The sequence below is a fragment of the Mirounga leonina genome, unplaced genomic scaffold (genome assembly GCF_011800145.1).
Source record: "Mirounga leonina isolate KUSES-001 unplaced genomic scaffold, KU_Mleo_1.0 Mir_94, whole genome shotgun sequence".
In the NCBI taxonomy this organism is placed as follows: Eukaryota; Metazoa; Chordata; class Mammalia; order Carnivora; family Phocidae; genus Mirounga; species Mirounga leonina.
In genome coordinates, this window is record NW_023270855.1 from 56,796,660 (window position 1) to 56,815,898 (window position 19,239).

General features: G+C 53.1%; 1 protein-coding gene across 1 annotated transcript in view; it reads left to right on the forward strand.

Moving 5' to 3' along the window:
- Positions 1 to 9,052: 9,052 nt before the first annotated feature.
- ZNF77 (zinc finger protein 77) overlaps positions 9,053 to 19,239 on the forward strand; it is a 23,684-nt gene continuing 13,497 nt past the window's right edge. Inside the window, exon 1 of the mRNA XM_034997450.1 lies at positions 9,053 to 9,183. Within this exon, the coding sequence (XP_034853341.1) occupies positions 9,181 to 9,183 (3 nt within the window). The 5' untranslated portion in view covers positions 9,053 to 9,180. The remainder of the gene's footprint in view (positions 9,184 to 19,239) is intronic.

Genomic DNA, 19,239 nt, shown 5'->3' on the forward strand with positions numbered 1-19,239 from the left:
CATCTCTCATTGGCTGGCCTATGACTGTCTCTCACTGGCTGGGCTGTGACCATCTCTCATTGGCTGGGCTGTGACCATCTCTCATTGGCTGAGCTGTGGCCACATCTCATTGGCTGGGCTGTTGCTGGGGCAGTGAGGTCCCAGCAGGGTGCTGGGCTTCCTCCCTGGTCGGCCTGGGGGACCAGGGTAGGGACGAGGGCGCCCCCTGCTGGCCTCCATTTTAATAAGGCTTGCTTTTATCAATGTTCACTCCCTTTTTATGGCTGAATAACGTTCCAGTGTATGGAGGGACACGTTTGTTTATGCATTAGCTGATGGCCATTTGGGTTGTTTCAGCTTTCGGGCTGTTGTGAACATGCCGCTGCGAACAGGCATGAACACGTTTTCGCGCAGACATGTTTTCATTCCTCCTGGGTCCTGGCTTGGAATTCTAGTGGGTATATATCTGGGAGTGGACTTGCTGGATCGTGTCGTAACTCCACGTCCGACTTTCTATGCAGAAAGAATGTCTCCCAAAGGGTTGCACCATTTATACATTCACAGCTGCGGTGTACAGAGCGCTCCAACGTCTCCGTGTCCTGGTCAGCACTTGTCATCATCGGTCTTTTTGATAATACCCATCCCAGGGGGTGTGGAGTGGTGTGTTGTTATAATTGTGCATTTCCCTAATGAATAGTGACGCTGAGCATCTCTTCATCTGCTTATTAGCGATTTGTATGTCTTCTTAGGAGAAATATCTATTAAAATCTGTTGTCCATTTTTCATTTGTTTGGGTCTTTTTATTTTACAAAATTTTTGAAGGTTTATTTATTTGAAAGAGAGTGAGAGGCAAGCACATGAGCTGAGGGAGGGGAAGAGGGAGAGAATCTCAAGCAGACGCCCCCCCGCTGAGCAGGGAGCCTGACACGGGGCTGGATCCCAGGACCCTGAGATCACGACCTGAGCCGAAGCCAAGAGTTGGACACCCAACCAACTGAGCCATCCTGGTGCCCCTGTTTTGATCTTTTTATTGTTAAGTGTTGTATCTTTTTTTCTAAGACCTTAAATATATATATATGTTTGTCTATTTTATTTTAGAGTGGAGGAAACAACTTAAAATCAAGGAGCCAGGGGCACCCGGCCGGATCAGTCAGTGGAGCATGAGACTCTTGATCTCAGGGTCGTAAGTTTGAGCCCCACATTGGGTGCAGAGAGTTTGCTTAGAAAAAAAAAAGCAAACAAACAAGAAGCCAACTTCTAAATGGTGTATTTTGGGAGAAAAGATGTTCCATGGCATGCAAATGGTAAGATTCACAATGGGGCAGGTCCTATCCTCTGCTGTTGGAGAAGTCAGTACCAGAAGGTAGGGAGGAAGCAAAGGAGCAGGAGAGATATGCGAGAGACATGGCTTTTGATCCAGACGTATTGTATCTCGGGAGAAAGTCTGTGAAAAGTATGAACCGGGAGGAAGCGAGCAGAAACTTCTCCTGTCAGAGGCCTGCTGGTCCCTCCGTCTGGCTTTCTGCGGCGTTTTCTGGGGCAGCCACTTGGCTCTGCCACTGCACCCCGAGATCAGCCACAGCCAGTCCCTGAGGAAGGGCCGGGCTGTGTTCCAGCGCAGCTTCCACTGAAGTAGGCAGTGGGTGGGATTTGGCCCGCACGCCAGCCTTTGCCAGCTCCACCATAAACCTAACTCAGACATCTTTTTCTGGAACATTCCCACAAGTAAACATTTCCACAACATTCCTTGCACTGAATGAGTCTCTGGAAGAGAAATCAGGAGTAAATGGTGATCCAAAAGCCAAGCCCTGGGATAGTCGAGCGTGATGGATCCTCCCGGCGAACCATCCTGCGCAAGCCGCGCTGGGGAGCTTTGCCCCAGAGCACAGGTGGGGTGCAGGCCCACGGCGCCCTACGAACAGCGGGTGGGGACCCTGGGGCCACCATTCGCCCTTCGTCAGCAGATGCAGCGGGGGCACGTGTGGGGCGGGGAGCCCCTGGAAGGAGCGCGGAGCTCCAGAGCGGGGGTCACCGCACACCCCTTGGGACAAACGTGCTCAGGGGACTGAGCCACCAGGCGGCGGCCCTGTTTTCCACTTGTAATGCCCCCTCATGCATTGACCCCGCTCTCCCTGTGCTGAGGGCATGAGGATGACCCATCGTGGTCTCATCCATCGTTGTGCACAGAGTCAGCTGGTCCAGAGGAATACACAGGCATCGTGAGATACCATCTGTTCTCATTGCTTCCCTCTGACCCATTGGTGAGCGAGGGACCCCCACCCCAAGGTCACGGGGACAGCCAACACACAGCACCCAACACTGGGCAGACGAGACCCGAAGCCATTTATTGGTCACATGGACTCACAGCCTGGGGGAGCAGGATACCACAGGCCCCTTGGGCCACGCGGGGGACGCACTCGGGGACAGAGTGACCCCAGGGGCTGCAGGAGGCGGGCTTCGCAGTGATGCGGGGGCCACCCCAGTTCCTGGGGAGGATGAGCTTGGCTCGTCGGAATGATTCCGAAGATGCAGGGGCAGGGGGAGAAGCAGGAGCTGTGACTGACCATCGGGGAGGGGGCTTTGGGCCGGGGGCCTCTACAGGTGGGAGCAGAGTTGGGGCCTGGGCTCCTGTTCGCGGCTGACTGCCGATCCCGGGGTGGTGGCCGCGTTGTGCGCGTCCCCTCATTCATCTTCTGCTTGTGAATCACGCTGCAATGGACACTGATGTACAAGTATCTCTTGGAACCCCGTTTCCAGCTCCTGGGGGTGTATACCTACCCCTGGAATCGCTGGATCACAGGGTCATTTTATGTCTAACTGCTTGAGGAACCGCCGGACATTTCCACAGCCGCCGCACCCTTTCCCTTCCCACCAACCCTGGGCAACCACTCCGATTTCTCCCCATCCTCACCAACGTATGCCTTTGATTTTCCGTATTCCGATGCTTCCACATCTGGGGCCCCTCGGGGGTCCCGGACGCGGGGAAACAGCTTGCTCAGAGCACACCTTTTATGTGCAAACCAGCCAATTCAGAGCCTGCCCCCCCCCTCCTCCATGGGGCTTTCACTCTCGGGCCACTGTCCCCCTGCTCTGACACCCCAGGCCCAAGGACCAATGCAAGTACGGGTAGCCCCTACACCCCAGACTAGCGCACTTATTCACGCTAGCCCGTCCTCAGCCTGCATCCCTGCCTCGCCTCTTTCTTCCCGATGGAACCACAATAAACACTTGCCCACACTTCCCCCTTTCTCCCTGTCCTCCCAACGGCCGCTGGTGCTTCCCTGAGCGGCCGTGGGTGGTCCAGAGCTGCGAGTGACGGACGACCTTCTCATCGTAGGTCTGTGGTGACGGATGGCGAGCAGACTGGGGTGGTGATAGTTTCTCAGGGCGTTCACTGCTGAGTCGTGGGTCCCACACCTGACGATAATACCACATTCCAGACAGACAGACAGACAAGCCGACTTTTCAGTGCCCTTCACTGGCTGAACTGCTGGCCTCATCACTCCTGAACAATAATAAAACCCATGTTTCGAAAACAGCCAAGACTGTTTTTTTTTTTTTAATTTAAAAAAAATTTTTTTTTTTTTAAGATTTTTATTTATTTGCGAGAGAGACAATGAGAGACAGAGAGCATGAGAGGGAGGAGGGCCAGAGGGAGAAGCAGACTCCCTGCTGAGCAGGGAGCCCAATGTGGGACTCGATCCCGGGACTCCAGGATCATGACCTGAGCCGAAGGCAGTCGCTTAACCAACTGAGCTGCCCAGGAGCCCTTTTTTTAAATTTTTAAATAAGATCTGTGCCCAGCGTTGGGCCTGAACTCACGACCCCGAGATTAAGAGTCGCAGACTCAGCCGCCAGAGCCAGCCAGACGCCCTGTTTTGTTTTTTAAACACGGTCTCGATTACTACTGTACCCTTTTGCTTGGGCTGCTGTCACAAAATCCCACGGGCTAGGTGGCTGAAACAACAAATTGATGCCCTCACAGTTGTGAAGCCGGGAAGTCTGAGTTCAAGGTGTTGGCAAAGTTGTTCCTTCAAGACCACTCTCATTGGTGGTGTGTGGACGGCTGTCTTCTCCCCAAATCCTCACCTGGACGTCCCTCTGTATGTGTCTAATTTCTTCTTCTTCTTTTTTAAAAAAGATTTTATTTATTTGAGAGAGAGAGAGCATGAGAGAGTGAGACAGAGCATGGGGGGAGGGTGGGGAGAGGGAGAAGCAGACTCCCCAGGTGCGGGGCTCGATTCCAGGACCCTATGATCATGACCAGAGCCAAAGGCAGATGCTTAACCGACTGAGCCACCCAGGTGTTCCTCTAATCTCTTCTCATAAGGACACCAGTCAGATGGGCGTAGGGCCCATCCCATGACCTTGTTGTACCTTAATTACCTCTTTAGAGACCCCGTCTCCAAGTACTGTCACCTTCTGAGGTCCTGGAAGTCAGGACTTCCACATATAAGTAGAAGGTGGGACACAGGGCGCCTGGGTGGCTCAGTTGGTTAAGCGACTGCCTTTGGCTCAGGTCATGATCCTGGAGTCCCGGGATCGAGTCCCGCATCGGGCTCCCTGCTCGGCAGGGAGTCTGCTTCTCCCTCTGACCCTCCTCCCTCTCATGCTCTCTGTCTCTCATTCTCTCTGTCTCAAATAAATAAATAAAATCTTAAAAAAAAAAAAAAAGAAGGTGGGACACAATTTATTCCCGTAACACTATACGGATGCTAAGATTTATAGAACTGCACACCCCCAAAATAAAGTCAATTTTAGGGTATAATATTTACAAAATAAGAAGCCATGCAACACATGGCTTGTGTTGGATCTTGGTTAGGACAACCATCTATAAAGAACATTTGGGGGATAATTAAAGTAAATATAGATTTGGACTAGATACAAAGAAATGATCGTTTTGTTAATGGTGATAATGAAGTGTTGTCTATGTAGATTATTTTTAGAGTTTTTTTTTTAATATTTTATTTATTTATTTGACAGAAAGGTAGAGAGAGCCAGAGAGCACAAGTGGGGGGAGGGGCAGAAGCAGAGGGAGAAGCAGACTCCCTGCTGAGCCAGGAGCCCGACACGGGACTCGATCCCAGGATCCTGAGATCATGACCTGAGCCAAAGGCAGACGCTTAGTCAACTGAGCCACCCAGGCACCACTCTTTTTTTTTTTTTTTGTCGGAGAGACTGAGCACAAGCAGGGGGGTGGGGGGAGCAACAGAGGGAGAAGTAGGCTCACCCCTGAGCCAGGAGCCTGATGCGGGACTCCATCCCAGGACCCTGGGATCATGACCTGAGCTGAAGGCCTAAGGCGGATGCTCAACAGACTGAGCCACCCAGGTGCTCCCATCTCCCAGTTTTGATTTCACACTTAGTTTGGAAGTGGGTCTCAAGCTTTTTACAGCGGGTCCCTTGACATTTACTTTGTTTATAGGTGTAAGGGCAAATCACATCCAGAGGAAGAGCTTTCATTCTCCCTTTTGAAAACAAGGAAACAGATTTCTCCCCTCCCCCTTTTTTGGGGAGCATTTTCTTTAGAGAACTTGTGTTTGTAAACCCTTTCTCTGTCCTTTGAAACGTAAGTAAAGCTCCATAAAAGCTAAGGAAAGCACCTTCCTGCTTTCTCACCAGAAGTCTTTGCTGGGAGCTAACCCTTTGAAAAGCAATCATGGGGGGTGGGGGGAGGATTCCTCCAGATTGTGGGGGAGAGGGTAGGAGCTTAACCTGCTGTGGGGGCCCCTCTCTCAGTTGCAAAACTACCTGTCATAAAGATAAGTTTGTTTTTTTTCCTTGCATAAAGCTGATGAACTAATACAGAGGGTCACCTGGTTCCCAGGTGGCTGGAGGAGGCACGATTGTATGACCAAGGCTGTTGGTTTCTGTCCCAGGAAGACTGGTGATGGCTCCGCTTGAGACCATGTATGTCATGACTCGCCCCTGCTTGGCTGTGTCTGTGGGAGAAATTTCTTTCTGTCTTTGCAATCTCTTAGAGGACTGCCTGGGATGCAGGTCACATTCTGGTTTAGTGCTGATTTGGAAATAAACTGTTTTCTTTCTCTCTTAGCTTTTTGAGGGGTTTTCTGGGTTGGCAGGAGGTTTTGTTTTCAATTATATTTCCCCAACAGAGAGCAATATTTGAGTAGCCAGCGTTTGGAAATAAGCCCAGCGTATACTTAGAACTGGTTCATAAATTTCTAGCTGTAGGATTTATTTTTAATTGAACCAAAAAAGCAAAGTGTATTGCAATGTGTACACGGTGTTACTTTTTTTTATAACAAAGAAAACAAAACGGGTAGTCAACTTGTTACTTTTTACCTAAACACTGACCAGATGTACAAGAAACCCAATTGCTGAAGGACATGCCCCCAGCAAGTCTTAGATTTCTAAATCTCAGGCTGATTTTCTTTTTATATGTGACAGTCATTATTAACACAAAGAAAACATGTTTAAATAGTTTATAATTCAAATGTGATTTATTTTTAATTGGAAGTCACTTTTCTACATAAGAAATCGTTTCTCCAATATGTTCCTCTTGTTAGAAAAGAAACAACAGACCCCAAATAGAGTGACTGGTGCCAAGTCCCACATCAGCACACTGAGACTTAACACCTAATTGATGCAGTTTTGGCCTCTCCCAGTCACTGTGATTGCCCAGTTAGATAACCTGCCGGGTAGACCCCTTCCCTCCAAAGGAAGGTGACCTTGCCTGAAACAATCCAGCTGTTGCTAGAAACTTCCTTTCCTGTCCCCTCCTGCCTATAAAAGCCTTTTTCTATTTTACAGCTCCTTGGAGCTCCTTTCCATCTGCTAAGATCGGATGTTGCCTGATTCATGAATCATTAAATAAAGCCAATTACATATTCAAATTCACGGAGATGGATTTTGTTTTTAACGCCCCAGAACACTCATTTTTATGAAAGCGAATACCACCTTTTTGCAAAATAGAGAAAATGAATTAAAAAAAAATTTTTTTTTTTTTTTTTAAGATTTTATTTGACAGAGAGAGATACAGCGAGAGGAGGAACACAAGCAGGGGGAGCAGGAGAGGGAGAGCAGGCTTCCCGCGGAGCAGGGAGCCCGATGCGGGGCTTGATCCCAGGAGTCTGGGACCATGGCCTGAGCCGAAGGCAGACGCTTAACGACTGAGCCACCCAGGCGCCCCGAGAAAATGAATTTTTATAATTATGTTTGTAGGTAAAATGGTCCATGATACTGGAGTTTGTACTTGTCTATCCAAAACTGGGAGATATTTTCGAAATGAGCGGTCATATTAAATGCTGCTTCTGGTGTATTGAGAGTTTCGGGTCCAACATAAATGTATTTCAGCTTTTATGGCTTTTAAATCAGTTAAAATAGGAATTCAATTGCCTTCAAGATATCACAGCCTTTTATATTGCAAAATTCCCTAGAGATACACTCAGAGACAGATCTAAAAACATTTCCTTGTAGGGTGTGAGGAAGATTTAAAATGAAGAAGGCATCCCTAAAAGAGTCACTCAAGGGGCGCCTGGGTGGCTCAGTCGTTAAGCGTCTGCCTTCGGCTCAGGTCATGGTCCCAGGGACCTGGGATCGAGCCCCGTGTCCAGCCCCGTGTCCAGCTCCCTGTCAGCGGGAAGCATGTTTCTCCCTCTCCCACTCCCCCTGCTTGTGTTCCCTCTCTCGCTGTGTCTCTCTCTGTCAAATAAATAAATCAAATCTTAAAAAAAAAAAGAGTCACTAAAAAAAAAAGTCGGAAGGACACTGAGGAAGCAGGTCTTATGCACATCTCCTGTTTCAATGTTCAGAACACCATGAACTTTTGACTTTTGTCGATCCCCATTGGACCAGCTCCTGGAACACATCTTCCTACTGGGGACCGAAATAGAGATAATGTAATGCCTGTTAGTCGAATAGCCAATCACGTATGAGAGAGTTCAAACTCAGCCAGCACCAATCGTAATTCCTTCAAAACAACTTATGTAACCTTGTATTTTTTCGCCTTTATAAGCCTGCGCTCCTTGCCAGCCATACGGAGCACACTTTGGATTTTGACTCTGTGTCTCCCAGATTGCAATGCCTAAGACCCCCCAAATAAATGCTTTTAGTTGCTTTATATTCTTGTGGTCTTGACTGTAAAGAGGAAAAGGCACATCTGAGAATTCTAACCTTTCACATTGTGGCTCTGCTGATTGGGGTCCTGTGCCAGGCTGGGGAGCTGGGGTCCCACTTCCCTGGGGTGGGGAGGGGGCGGTTTGCCGACCTCAAGCCCCCGAGGTGGGGACGGGGACAGGAAAGAGGTGGGGGCCTCTCGCTGTGAAAGGTGACAGGTCAAAACCCACCGACCCGTCCCAGCACGCAGTGACGTCATTGTTGAGGATCATTGTTCTTTTTTTTTTTTTAAAGATTTTTTAATTTATTCATTTGAGACACAGAGATACAGAGAGAGAGAGAGAGGGAGAGAGCATGAGCAGGGAGAGAGGCAGAGGGAGAGGGAGAAGCAGGCTCCCCGCCGAGCAGGGAGCCCGATGCGGGGCTCGATCCCAGGACGCTGGGATCATGACCTGAGCCAAAGGCAGACGCTTAACCATCTGAGCCACCCAGGCGCCCCGAGGATCATTGTTCTTAAACAAAAGGCCCACCTAAGCCCTGACCTTGCCCCCAGGCCAACCCTTGACCCCAGGCTTCACCGGCTCCTTCCTCTGCCCCCTCCTGTCCAAGGCCCCAACAAGGGGAGCTCCGCGGATAAACTGAGTCAAGACTTCACGGTCCAAGAGGAAGACGCAGGCGCCCAGAGGTCCGGGTGCTAGGACAGGATTCTACTCTGAGCCCGGGCCATTAGGCCACGTGTGTCTGAACGGCTTGTCACTCAGGGCACAGGGGGCAGGGTCTGGGAGGATTGTCCAATCAGGGGCCGCGGGGGCGGTGCCGAGGCGCGGAAGCCCAGTCCGTGGTTAACCGCAAGCTCCGGCTCCGGGGGCGGTGCCCGGGAGGCTAGCCAATCAGGAGCAGGGGCCCGGAGCGTCGTCCAATCAGGGCGGATGTCCCGGGGCGCCGTCCAATCAGGTCGGGGGAGGGCGCGCTCCAGTCGCGTGCCCATCGCTGCCCTGCTGCCCGGGCGCCGGTGCGCACCTGCCCCGCGCGGACGCTGGTGTCCCGTCCTTCTCGGTCTCAGCGGCCCGGGTCGCACAGCCGCGGACTGAACGCAGGGAGAGCCCCGAGCGGGGCCGCGAGATGGTGAGTGCGCGGGTTCGGGCGGAGCCCGGAGGGGCCGCTTCGAACCGGCCGGAACCGGCTGGAGGTGGCCCCGGCCCGGGCGGCCCCGCCCCTGGGGGTCCCGACCCCAGCGCGAGCCCTCGGCCGGGGGCGGAGTCGCAGCGTCCTGTGCCTTCCCCCCTCCCCGGTCCCGAGCCGTCTCCTCGCCTGGGTGGGGGTCCGAGGGAAGGTGGGAGGACCCCAGCGCAGTCGGTCAAGGGCTGGGGTGCAGGAGGGGGGCGGCTGACGTAGGGACCCCCCACCGGACAGATAATATCAAATCCGTACTTGGTTAAGGACACTTTGTTCCTGCCGAAAAAACAACATTCAGCTGAGTAATGGGCTTTATTCAGTGATTCACGAATCGGGCAGCGTGCCATCTCGAGGATGGAAAGGAGCTCGGAGGAGCTGCACAAGATGAAAGACTTTTACAGGCCCCAGGAGCGGGAGCAGGAAGTTAAAATGGAGAAAAAGTGGATGATGGGTCGTGGCAGGTCACCTTCCTTTCCGGGCCGGCAGGGGTCTAGCAGCCGGACGACCTCGCTACTGCTGACCAGCTCATTCCTGATGGACGGGTTTAAGATTCCATTGCTGGGAGAGGCCGAAACTGCAATCAAGTTAACTCTTGGTTTGGTGACAAGGAGCTGAGTACGAGGGACTCCATTTGGGGTCTGTTGTCTTGTTTTTAACATTCCAAAGACTGCAGCAGGAGAGACGAGTCTCGGAGACCCTCTGGCACCTCCAAACAGAAACAGGGCTTTGCTTTAAGAGGAACAGTGGCAGAAAGGTGGTTTGAGAGGAATGGCCTCCGTGTGCTCAGAGCTTCCTTTGCCCAGGTGGGCAGTGGCTTGTTCTGCATCTCGGTACCTGTTGGGACCAGGTGGGGATGGGGAGGCAAAGTCGGGGTACAGTGTGGGCGGGAAAGGGATGGTGCTGCACAGTTGGGTCACACCAGTGTCCAGTGAAACATGCGAATTTAGCGGGGAGAGGCTGGTATTGAGAAGAATGAGGGCAAAGGCTGGGGGGCAGGGACTGTGGCGCTAGGGGCAGAAGGTTGTTGCATTAGGGGCAGGGGACTACATCAGTAGGGCCACCACTGTGAGCATAATAAGACCTGCAAGTGTCTCAAGAGTTGTGTAAAAGGGGGTTTTTCTTTTCTAGAGAGGAATAAGGAAAAGCAGGCATGACGAGGTATGATGATGACCTGGGGGTTCCCTGAAGCCAGCCTGTCACAGGAGGGGCTGTGTGTGGCTCAGGCTGAAGGCAGGTCCACCACGTTCAGGGTCTGGAGGAAGGAGAGAAGCCAGACCAACGTGGAAGCAGCAAGTGTTTTGTGCCCGTGGGTCCGTGGGGACAAGCACCTGAGCGAATCGTGGATGAGGCACAGAGTGTGGATTGGGGGGGTCTGTGCCCGGCCCTGGGGTGGATGAACAAGGGGGCTTCCCTGTGAGTCCTATCTTGGTGGAATGGGGAAGGGGCCCTTTTTGCAGCCTGCCGTTTTCCAGGCCCCAACAGGGTGGGGGAGGGAGTGCCTTTCACCTCCACGGATGCTTGCCCAGGAGCACAGGACTCAGGTGGAGCCTGCCTGTCACTGACCCCGGGGGCAGCATGTCCCTGTCTAGCTCAGCACTGACAGCTCTCTCTTAGGCAGCCTCACGTTCAGCAGATGGAAAATGACTGAATGCTTTCTGCCTCCTTCCTTCCCCTTCAGCGTGGAGGGTGGTCAGTGGGTCATGTCTTCCTTTTCCTGCTGACTCGTGTTATTCTGGGGCTTACCCAGAGAATGTCCGCTGGGGGAAAAGTGTCTCAGTACAGAGACTGTCCCTGTTCATTAGGATTGGGGGGAATATGCACGGAGTTCCCCACCTTCATGCTGGGTGGGTGGAGGTGCGGATTAAAGGATTCATCCAAATGCTAGTGAGTGTTCCATGCAGGGTCCAGAGTTGGGACACCATGTGATCCTGACGCACTTCTGGTTAATAACTGATGGTCAGAGATAAATAGAGATTTTGTAATCTGAGACGTGATCAATTCGACATATGATTTGTTATCATGAGAGTAAAGTACCTGTTTGGTGAAAAGGATAAACAGTTTTCATATACTGAAAACCGTAAACTTGCCCAGGAACTTCCCTTCCGACTTGGTCCTTGAGCACAGGGCGGAAGGAGGGATTCTGCACGTTGTCCTTCACACTCTAGGTTGGGGTCTTTGTTCTATTTAAATGACCCAGGGTGCTGGAAGCAGGTGCCTCACCTGGGCTGGGGACAAGCCGCACCTGAAGCTGGGCCTGGTGGGAGGTGAAGGAAGGACCAGTGGGGTCTTGCTCCCCTGCAGGCGGCTTCCAGCCCCGAGGACCCTGCAGAAGGTGGTGTTGCTGCCCAGAGAAGCCCCAAAGCATGCAACAGGAGAGACACCGCAGCTGGGGGGCGAGCTGGGGCCGCCCAGGGACTGGGCCCCGATCATTGGTTTGGCATCAGCCGTGGAGTTGGTGGAGCTAAGTGGGATTTGTGGAAACTGAGGAAGGAAGTCTGTGAAGGTCAGACACAGGGAAGGCTCCTTGGGATCAAGTGCTGTTGGAAGGGTTGACGAATGCAGAGCTTCTAGGAGTCAGAACCGAACTCGGAGGGTTTCCTCCCTGGTGAGAATTGGGGCCCTGGAGGAGGGGCCGTTTCCACACCGAGGGGGGAGGGCAGGGTGTGTGGAGCCACAGGGTTCGTCCCCGGAAGCTCAGGGTCCCCTCCCTCCTTCCCTGGAAGTGGCCGTCCTGGGCTGGTGTCAGCAGGGAGAGCTTGGCCCCCATCTCGCGACCCGGCCTGACCCTCTTCCGGGGGGTTTCTTGTGCTGTGTGGGCGCAGCCGGCTGCTGGTCCCCACTGGCTCACGCTCACTGCTCCTCCCGCCTGTGTCCGGAGAGGCTCTTGCAAGCGGGGTGAGTCCGTGTGGGCGACGGGACTTTTGTCTTCGGGCCATATTCGCGGGGGAGGTTCTTTACATTCTTGGCCGTTAGCATCCGCCCCTGTGCTGCCCCCAGGGGGGCCAGTGCCCTGCCCCTTGCTGATGGCAGCTTGATGGTGGTCGTCACCGCCATCGGCGTGTCATGTGACTTTCCCCGTGGCAGGTGCCGTCGGAGAATGTCAGCGGTGCCCCCATTCAAGTCACGGCTGCCGTGTGGTTGCTCAGCCCTCGTGTCTCCCTTGGGCAGGTGCCTGGTGCTCGGGTCACCCAGTGACCTCTCCATTCCGGGCCTTGGGGGGCGCGGGGTCCCCACGTCCATCCTCTGCCGCTGCCGGCTCTGCTGCCGTAGTCTGTCTCGACCAGGTGTGAATCCACAGTAAATACTTGCGTGCTGGGGGATTGCGTATCGTAGATGGCGCGGAAGTGAAAACTGACCAGCAACCGCACATGCAGTGTGTGCGTCCCCCGTCAGGGCTGATGCCTGTCCGTCCGGCGCTGGGAGCTATCCGGCTTCACTTTGTCCAGCTCGGGTGCGGGACTCGGCATCTGCTTGGGGTCACACATCGGTTTCTCTGCTGCCCCCTGGGTGGAGCATTGGCCTCTGTGGGGTTCCGCCTTCTATGGAAGCGTTTCCAGCCTCCTGTCACCTGTAACCCGCCTGTCTGCTTCCTGATTTCTTCTGTTTTCTCCACGCACTGTGGATCTCCGTGCTGTTTCATTTCTGTGTATTGATGGTGTTTTGCCCAGGCCAGGGGTTGTCGTTCCTCTCCGTTGTCCGCGTGCATGGACTCTTCACATTTGCAATACACTTGCACTTGCCCGTCCTTCCTGTGTAGATCACCCTACTTTTGTTCCATGAGAAACCTCTTCCATCGCTCAGGTCATACACACGCCTGCTGGATCTTGCTCCTGTGTGTTCTCCTTGTTTCCATGACATTGAAATCCACACGACTCGGTTCTGGTCCATGAACTTGACAAGGGAAATGATTCCTTATTCCCCTGTAGATAAGCAGTCCTCCCTGGCCCTGCGCCCAAGTGTCCCCATCGCTGCCCCTGCCCCACGACACCTGCTTCCCTTCCCGAAATCAGGGGGCTGTGCCTGCATTCCACGGTTTTCTGACAGGGTATTTGTCCATCCCTCTGTTAATGCCAACTGTTCTGATTACTAGTAAGTTTAAAATTAAAATGGTCAGTTATTTTGCCACAGAACTGAGTTTATTCTGGAATAGCAGAGAATTGCAATTCTGGACGTGTAAGGTCACAAAACCACAGGCAATCTGGAGACCAGAGGGGAGGAAGGCTCTCTTACAGAGGAGAGCAGGGGCTGGGGTGGCTATGGAAACACAGAGGTCTTGGTGGAAATTGGGAGTTGGAAGCCCAGGGGCTCCTCCCTGGCTGGGTGGTGGTGGGAGGGGGAGGCTGGCTGCCTCCTGCTGGGGTGGTGAAATCCCAGGGAAAGTAGTGTAGACTTGCAGGGTGCTGGGCTTCCTGCTGGGCACCCCCCCGGTAAGGACCCGAGGGCGGCCCTGCTGGCCCCCCACTCCATCCCAGATGAGCTTTCCTTGTGTGCATTTCTACATTTCCTCCATTTGACCAAAACCTTTCCTTGGAAGCATCTCTGAGTAAGCGGCGGGTTTGCCATACTTAGTGGGTTTGTCCCTCAGCGCCAGGAAGGACGTCTGGTTGTCGTGTGTTGTGTGGGAGGGAACGTGCATAGCAGTGGAAACCAGCGAAGGCCACACCTGAGTAGCAAGGAAGGACGGGAGGGAGAAACTCTCAGGCGCTTGCCGTCCAGTCCGTGTTCATCAGGAGTGTGAGATTGCAGAGGGTGTACTTATTATGTGCATCGTTTTCTCAAATTCATAGGCAATAAATTACAAAACTTTAACATACAATCAGAAGTAACGAGACAATTCCAAATGACAAAATGGATAGAATCCAGGACCCTAGGTGTGCAGGCAGCCCACTGAAGTGTTTATTGGCCCCTGTTCCAACCTGGGGAGGAACGTTCTCGCCGTGGAGGCAAACTGCGGCCCTGTGTGCCTCCTGGAGGTCCCTGCTGCAGGCGAGCGTGAGAACAGCATCGTGGATCCTGCGGGAGCTCCGGGAGAGAACAGGCCGGGGCATTTGGGAAGAGACAGTGCGGGTCAGAACACGGGCTCAGCGGGTGAAGTTTTTGCAAAAATAGCAGAACTTCAAAGATGTTTTGAAAGATGCTCTTTTCAACAGAACTGTTGGAACCAAATGTTATCCAGTAAGACAGCCTGTAAGGTTGTGTATTGAGAGACAGTGAATTTGGGTTAATAGTTCAGGTGAGGGAAAGACTTGTGATTTCAGAGCCTCTGACACTTGAGAAAAGGCAGGAGAACGATGAATTTGTCACGGGATCCTCACGGGCCTGTTCCTGAAAGGCCAGAACCCCAAGAAGAGGTCCCCCTCCCGCGAGGATGCTGTGCATGCAGACAAGGGCCCTGTGTCTCCGTGAAGGAGAGGAGACGCGACCGTGAGGCTCGGGAACCCAGGCCAGGGCCGGACGTCTCGGGGAGCCTGGGGCTCAGATGTCGTCGGCCGCCGTTCCGGGAAATCTTTACTGTCCCGTCCGCACACGGTGTGCAGGGCCAGGCAGGGTGGGCTGTGAGTCTAGATGTGTCCCCTGCAGCCAGGAGCCCCTTCCCTGGAGTGTGGCCACACAAGGGTCGGGGGGCAGATCCTGACAGGGGCCTTCCAGCGAGGTTGGAGAGAACCTGGAGGTGACTCTTTGGGGACGACCTCTCCAGGTGGCTGGGGTCTTGCTGACGTCTTCCTCCCCTGGGCGGGCGCCGTGAGCATTACTCTCCCAAAGCATGGTGGTTTTGCAGAGAAGCCCCCAGTCTTTCCCAGGATTGAAGTCCATCTCGTTTTGGCAGCCGAAGGTCAAAGGCGGCCGGGGCCAGTGCCTCGGACGTCCTGGGGGAGCTCCGTGGTGGGAGTGTAGGAGCTCCGGGGGAGGCCGTGAGGTTTAGGAGGACCGACCGCAGGGCTTCTGGACGCGGTGTTTGGGCGGGATCGCTCCACAGTCTGTCCGTTGAGTATCAGTAGTGACTGGAGTGTGTGCCCCGAAGCCCGCAGACTGTGCGTGGTGCGCACGGCGAGCGCGTAAACCCGACCACACACAGCGGAGCTGGTGAAGCCCCTGGCTGGTAACATGGGCGCCCCGATCCCTCTGACGTGTGAGAGCCGTTCCCCGGGGGGGACAGTGTTTCCTCAGAGAACTGCAGCCACAGGACAAGCAGCGGCCTGTCTGCAGAGAAGGCTTCGGCGCCGCTGATCTGGGGAACGGCCTGGGCTTCCCCCAAAAGTGGAAACTAGAACTACCCTATTCTGTGGGGGTGGGGACCCAGCAACTGTACCTCTGGGTATTTACCCAAAGGGTACAAAACTACGATTGAAGGGGCACGTGCACCCCTGTGCTTAACAGCAGCAGCATCTACAACAGCCACAGGAGGGGACAGCTCTAGTGTCTTGACTGATGAGCGGAGGGACAAGTGGCGTGTCCCCACACAACGGAATGTCACTCGGCCATCAGAAAGAATGAGATCGTGTCATTTGCAAGGACATCGATGGTGCTGGAATGTATTATGCTAATTGAGATAAGTCAGAGCATGACAAATACCGTATGGTCTCACTCGTGGAATTTAAGAAAGAAAACGGAGGAACATATGGGAAGGGGGAGGAAAAAAGGGGGAGAGAGGAACAAGCTGTAAGTGACTCTTAACAGCAGAGAAGGAACTGAGGATCGATGGGGGAGGTGGGGGAGGGGCTTGATGGGGATTAAGGACGGCACTTGCAGGGATGAGCACGATGTGTTGTATGCAAGTGATGAATCCTGAATTCTGCTCCAGAAACCAATACCGCACTGTACGTTAACTAACAAAATTGAAATGAAGAAGAAAAAAGAAGGTGAGCTGTCAGCGTTCAGCCGTCGTGGGGGCTTCATGTGGGTCCACATGTAGTGACTGTTCCCGGATCAGATGCCCTACATGGCGATCCTGATGGCCTCTGAAGGCAAAAAGCTGTAACAGGTGGATTCTGTGTTCCTGTGAAGAGGTCTGAGAAGGGGGCGGAGGATGAAATCATCCACGTATCCTAACAAAGTGGAGCCCGCAAAAGCTGTCCGTCACCCAGATCGGCTTCGGAGATTCCAGAGAAGCCAGAACGACTGTGCAGCCCGGGGCCTGAGTGCCCAGGTGTATTTCTGCTCCTTTCATACTGGCCGTCCTCATCAACTGGAATACGAGAAATGCACTGCGGAGTTTCTTTTTTTTTAAAGATTTTATTTATTTATTTGAGAGAGAGAGAATGAGAGACAGAGAGCATGAGAGGGGGGAGGGTCAGAGGGAGAAGCAGATGCCCTGCCGAGCAGGGAGCCCAGTGCGGGGCTCGATCCCGGGACTCCAGGATCATGACCTGAGCCGAAGGCAGTCGCTTAATCAACTGAGCCACCCAGGCGCCCTGCACTGCGGAGTTTCATCACGTTGAAAGTTTGCTTTCAGTGCGAATGGATGTCAGGAGTGTGTGGGAGCTGGGAACAGCAGGGTGCCAAGGGATAAAAAACCATGTTGAAGGGGCATTTTATTCCCGATTAGGTTGAGTCCCTTCATCCAGTTCTAGAATTACTTTCCCTTTGTGGGAGAAGGAAGTCCTGCATGATCCTTTCTGAGGAATGAGAGCAGTAAGTGAGCAGAGGTACAGGAGCCCACGTGAAAATGTGTCTGTGTCCCAGGGTCCAGACCCAGGGGAACGGGGTCAGAGGCGGGGACCTGTTGAGGTTCATGAGAGACCCCCCCCCCACTATGGGAGCGATGTGAGCTCCCTGAGGCGGGGGCTGCTTGACACCAAGAGTGTAGCTCCAGGGTCCACAAGGACAGAGAGAGCCCTTCCCCATGTGGAGAGAGGTTTCTCCGAGCCCATCAAGAGGGAATTTGGGAAAGAGCCGCTGTGGTCCGTGGAGCGCAGCCGCTGGGAAGGAGGAGGGAGTGGGAATGGCCGGCAGGAGGGCTGCAGGTAAGTCTTGGCTCAGCCGTTGTGGCTCTTTGCAGGAATAGGGCAAACCAGTAGGCATTTGGTTTGTTAGGGGCCTTCAGTTGCCAGAGGTGAAAATTAAGAATTTCAGCTGACTTTCTTTCTTGTGGGGTGTGAGTGAGCTAGTTTCCTAGAGTAACTACATGCGTGGTGGACGTGGTTTCCCGTTCCATCCTGGTGCTTTTAAGTAAAAAGAACGATCCCGGCTCAGCCCGTCAGCTGCTGCCTGGGTAGACTCCGCATGTGAAGAAAGACCCCAAGTTGCATCGGAGACAAGCCGGAGCCCCTTGTGATCGCCACGCGCAGGTTCACCAGGCTTCCGTGTGGAGGACTGGATGTTGTCAATCCGGAGTGTTAGGAAAAGCTTCTGTAATTGCTCCGTGGGGATTTCCAGCGAGTGCTGTAGTGTCTTTCCAGAAGTGAGGCGTCTGTTCCTCTCTCCTGGGTCCGTGTCACCCCACGTGTGGCCTGGCCCTCAGCAACACGCCTGTGGAATAATTTGTATAAATCTGGGAAACCAGGTTGGTAGGTTGAAACGCTGTGTTATGTTCTTCAGCAAGATTATGGGGGTCCTCAGTCGCTCAGGACGCTTCTGCCTCGGTCCAGGGAACATGAGACATTTGGGGGTTTAGATCTTGAGAAGCCTTATCTTTAAGGAGGCTGGGCTTTAATAGGCTGAGGTAAGGAGGGAGCAAGGGCAGGGTCAGAAGAAAAGGGAAGGTCAGCAGAGAGTGTGGAGGGAGGTGGTTGGAGGCAGGGCCCCGGGCAGGGCAGCTCCCGTGGAGTCTGCAGACCTGACCGTGAAGCTGGGCAGAAGAAAAACATGCTTCAGAAGCCGTTTGTCTTCTTTCAGTTGTTTGCCTCAGTTAATTTCAAATAGTCTTTTGTAAGGAGGCACACTTAGCTTCCTGAAAATATTTGCAAGTCTTGAGCTACCGATTAAAATATGTATCGTATTCAGTGTTTTAGAATTATGACTTCCTAATTCAGTTATCAATAAAACAAGTTTGTGGAGATCGAGATCGGAAGTTCCCCATAAAGGCCATTGTAGTTTTAAATTACATTTAGTTCATTTGGTTAAATTATTAGCAATGCATTTTAGGAGAGACTGTGTTTTTTGTTTTTAAGAGAAAGCTTGCTAGCAGGCCACGGTCGGGGAGGGGAGGGGCAGAGGGAGAGGAAGAGTCTTAGGGAGACCCCATGCCCAGCGCGGAGCCTTACCTGGGCCTTGATCTCATGGCCTGAGCCAAAATCAAGATTTGGCTGCTTAAACTGAGCTGCCCAGGTGCACCACAACCATGGTTTTGAAACCTAAAACTGGCCAGGGTCCCCGTTGGGCGCCCCTCATGGCACTTTGATGACTGGAATCCATTCTTAGTGGTTTTGTCTAGACGAGAATAAAAATTTCTAATTACTGGTCCTTACAGAAGAAATCAGACCAAGGCCAGCGCATTTCCAGCAGGCACAGATCCGAGAGGAACAGTCCAGTTCTGAAAAGGAGGGGAACAAAAGCCAGTGAGTCATCTCAGAAAGAACAAGCTCCTAACCCAGGTCCCTGTAGACCCTGCAGAGCTCAGACGGGGAGCAGGGCTCTGATCCCCGGACAAAACTTGCCCTCCAGCTCAGGGTGGGGGAGAAAGCAGTGAGCGCAGTGGGCTCTGTGGGACCCGCACCTGTTTGCTCAGCAGCTTGGAGAGGTGGGGTCTTCTCTGGGTCCATGCATGATCACCAAGTAACATTGATGTTAAAAATAAAAACCGTCAGTTATTTTTCCTGGAAAAATGGGTTCATCTGGGAATAGCAAGAATTGTAATATGGGAATTGTAATATGGGACCAAACCACAGGCAAGTCTGGGGAGGGAAGCTCTTTTATAGAGGAGAGGAGGGTTGGGGAGGGGCTGTTCCAAAGAAAATGTCCATTGGAGCAAACTGGGGGTTCACTGTGTCTTGGTTTCTCACTGGCTGGGCTGTGACCATCTCATTGGCTGAGCTGTGACCGTGTCATTGGCTGAGCTGTGACTGT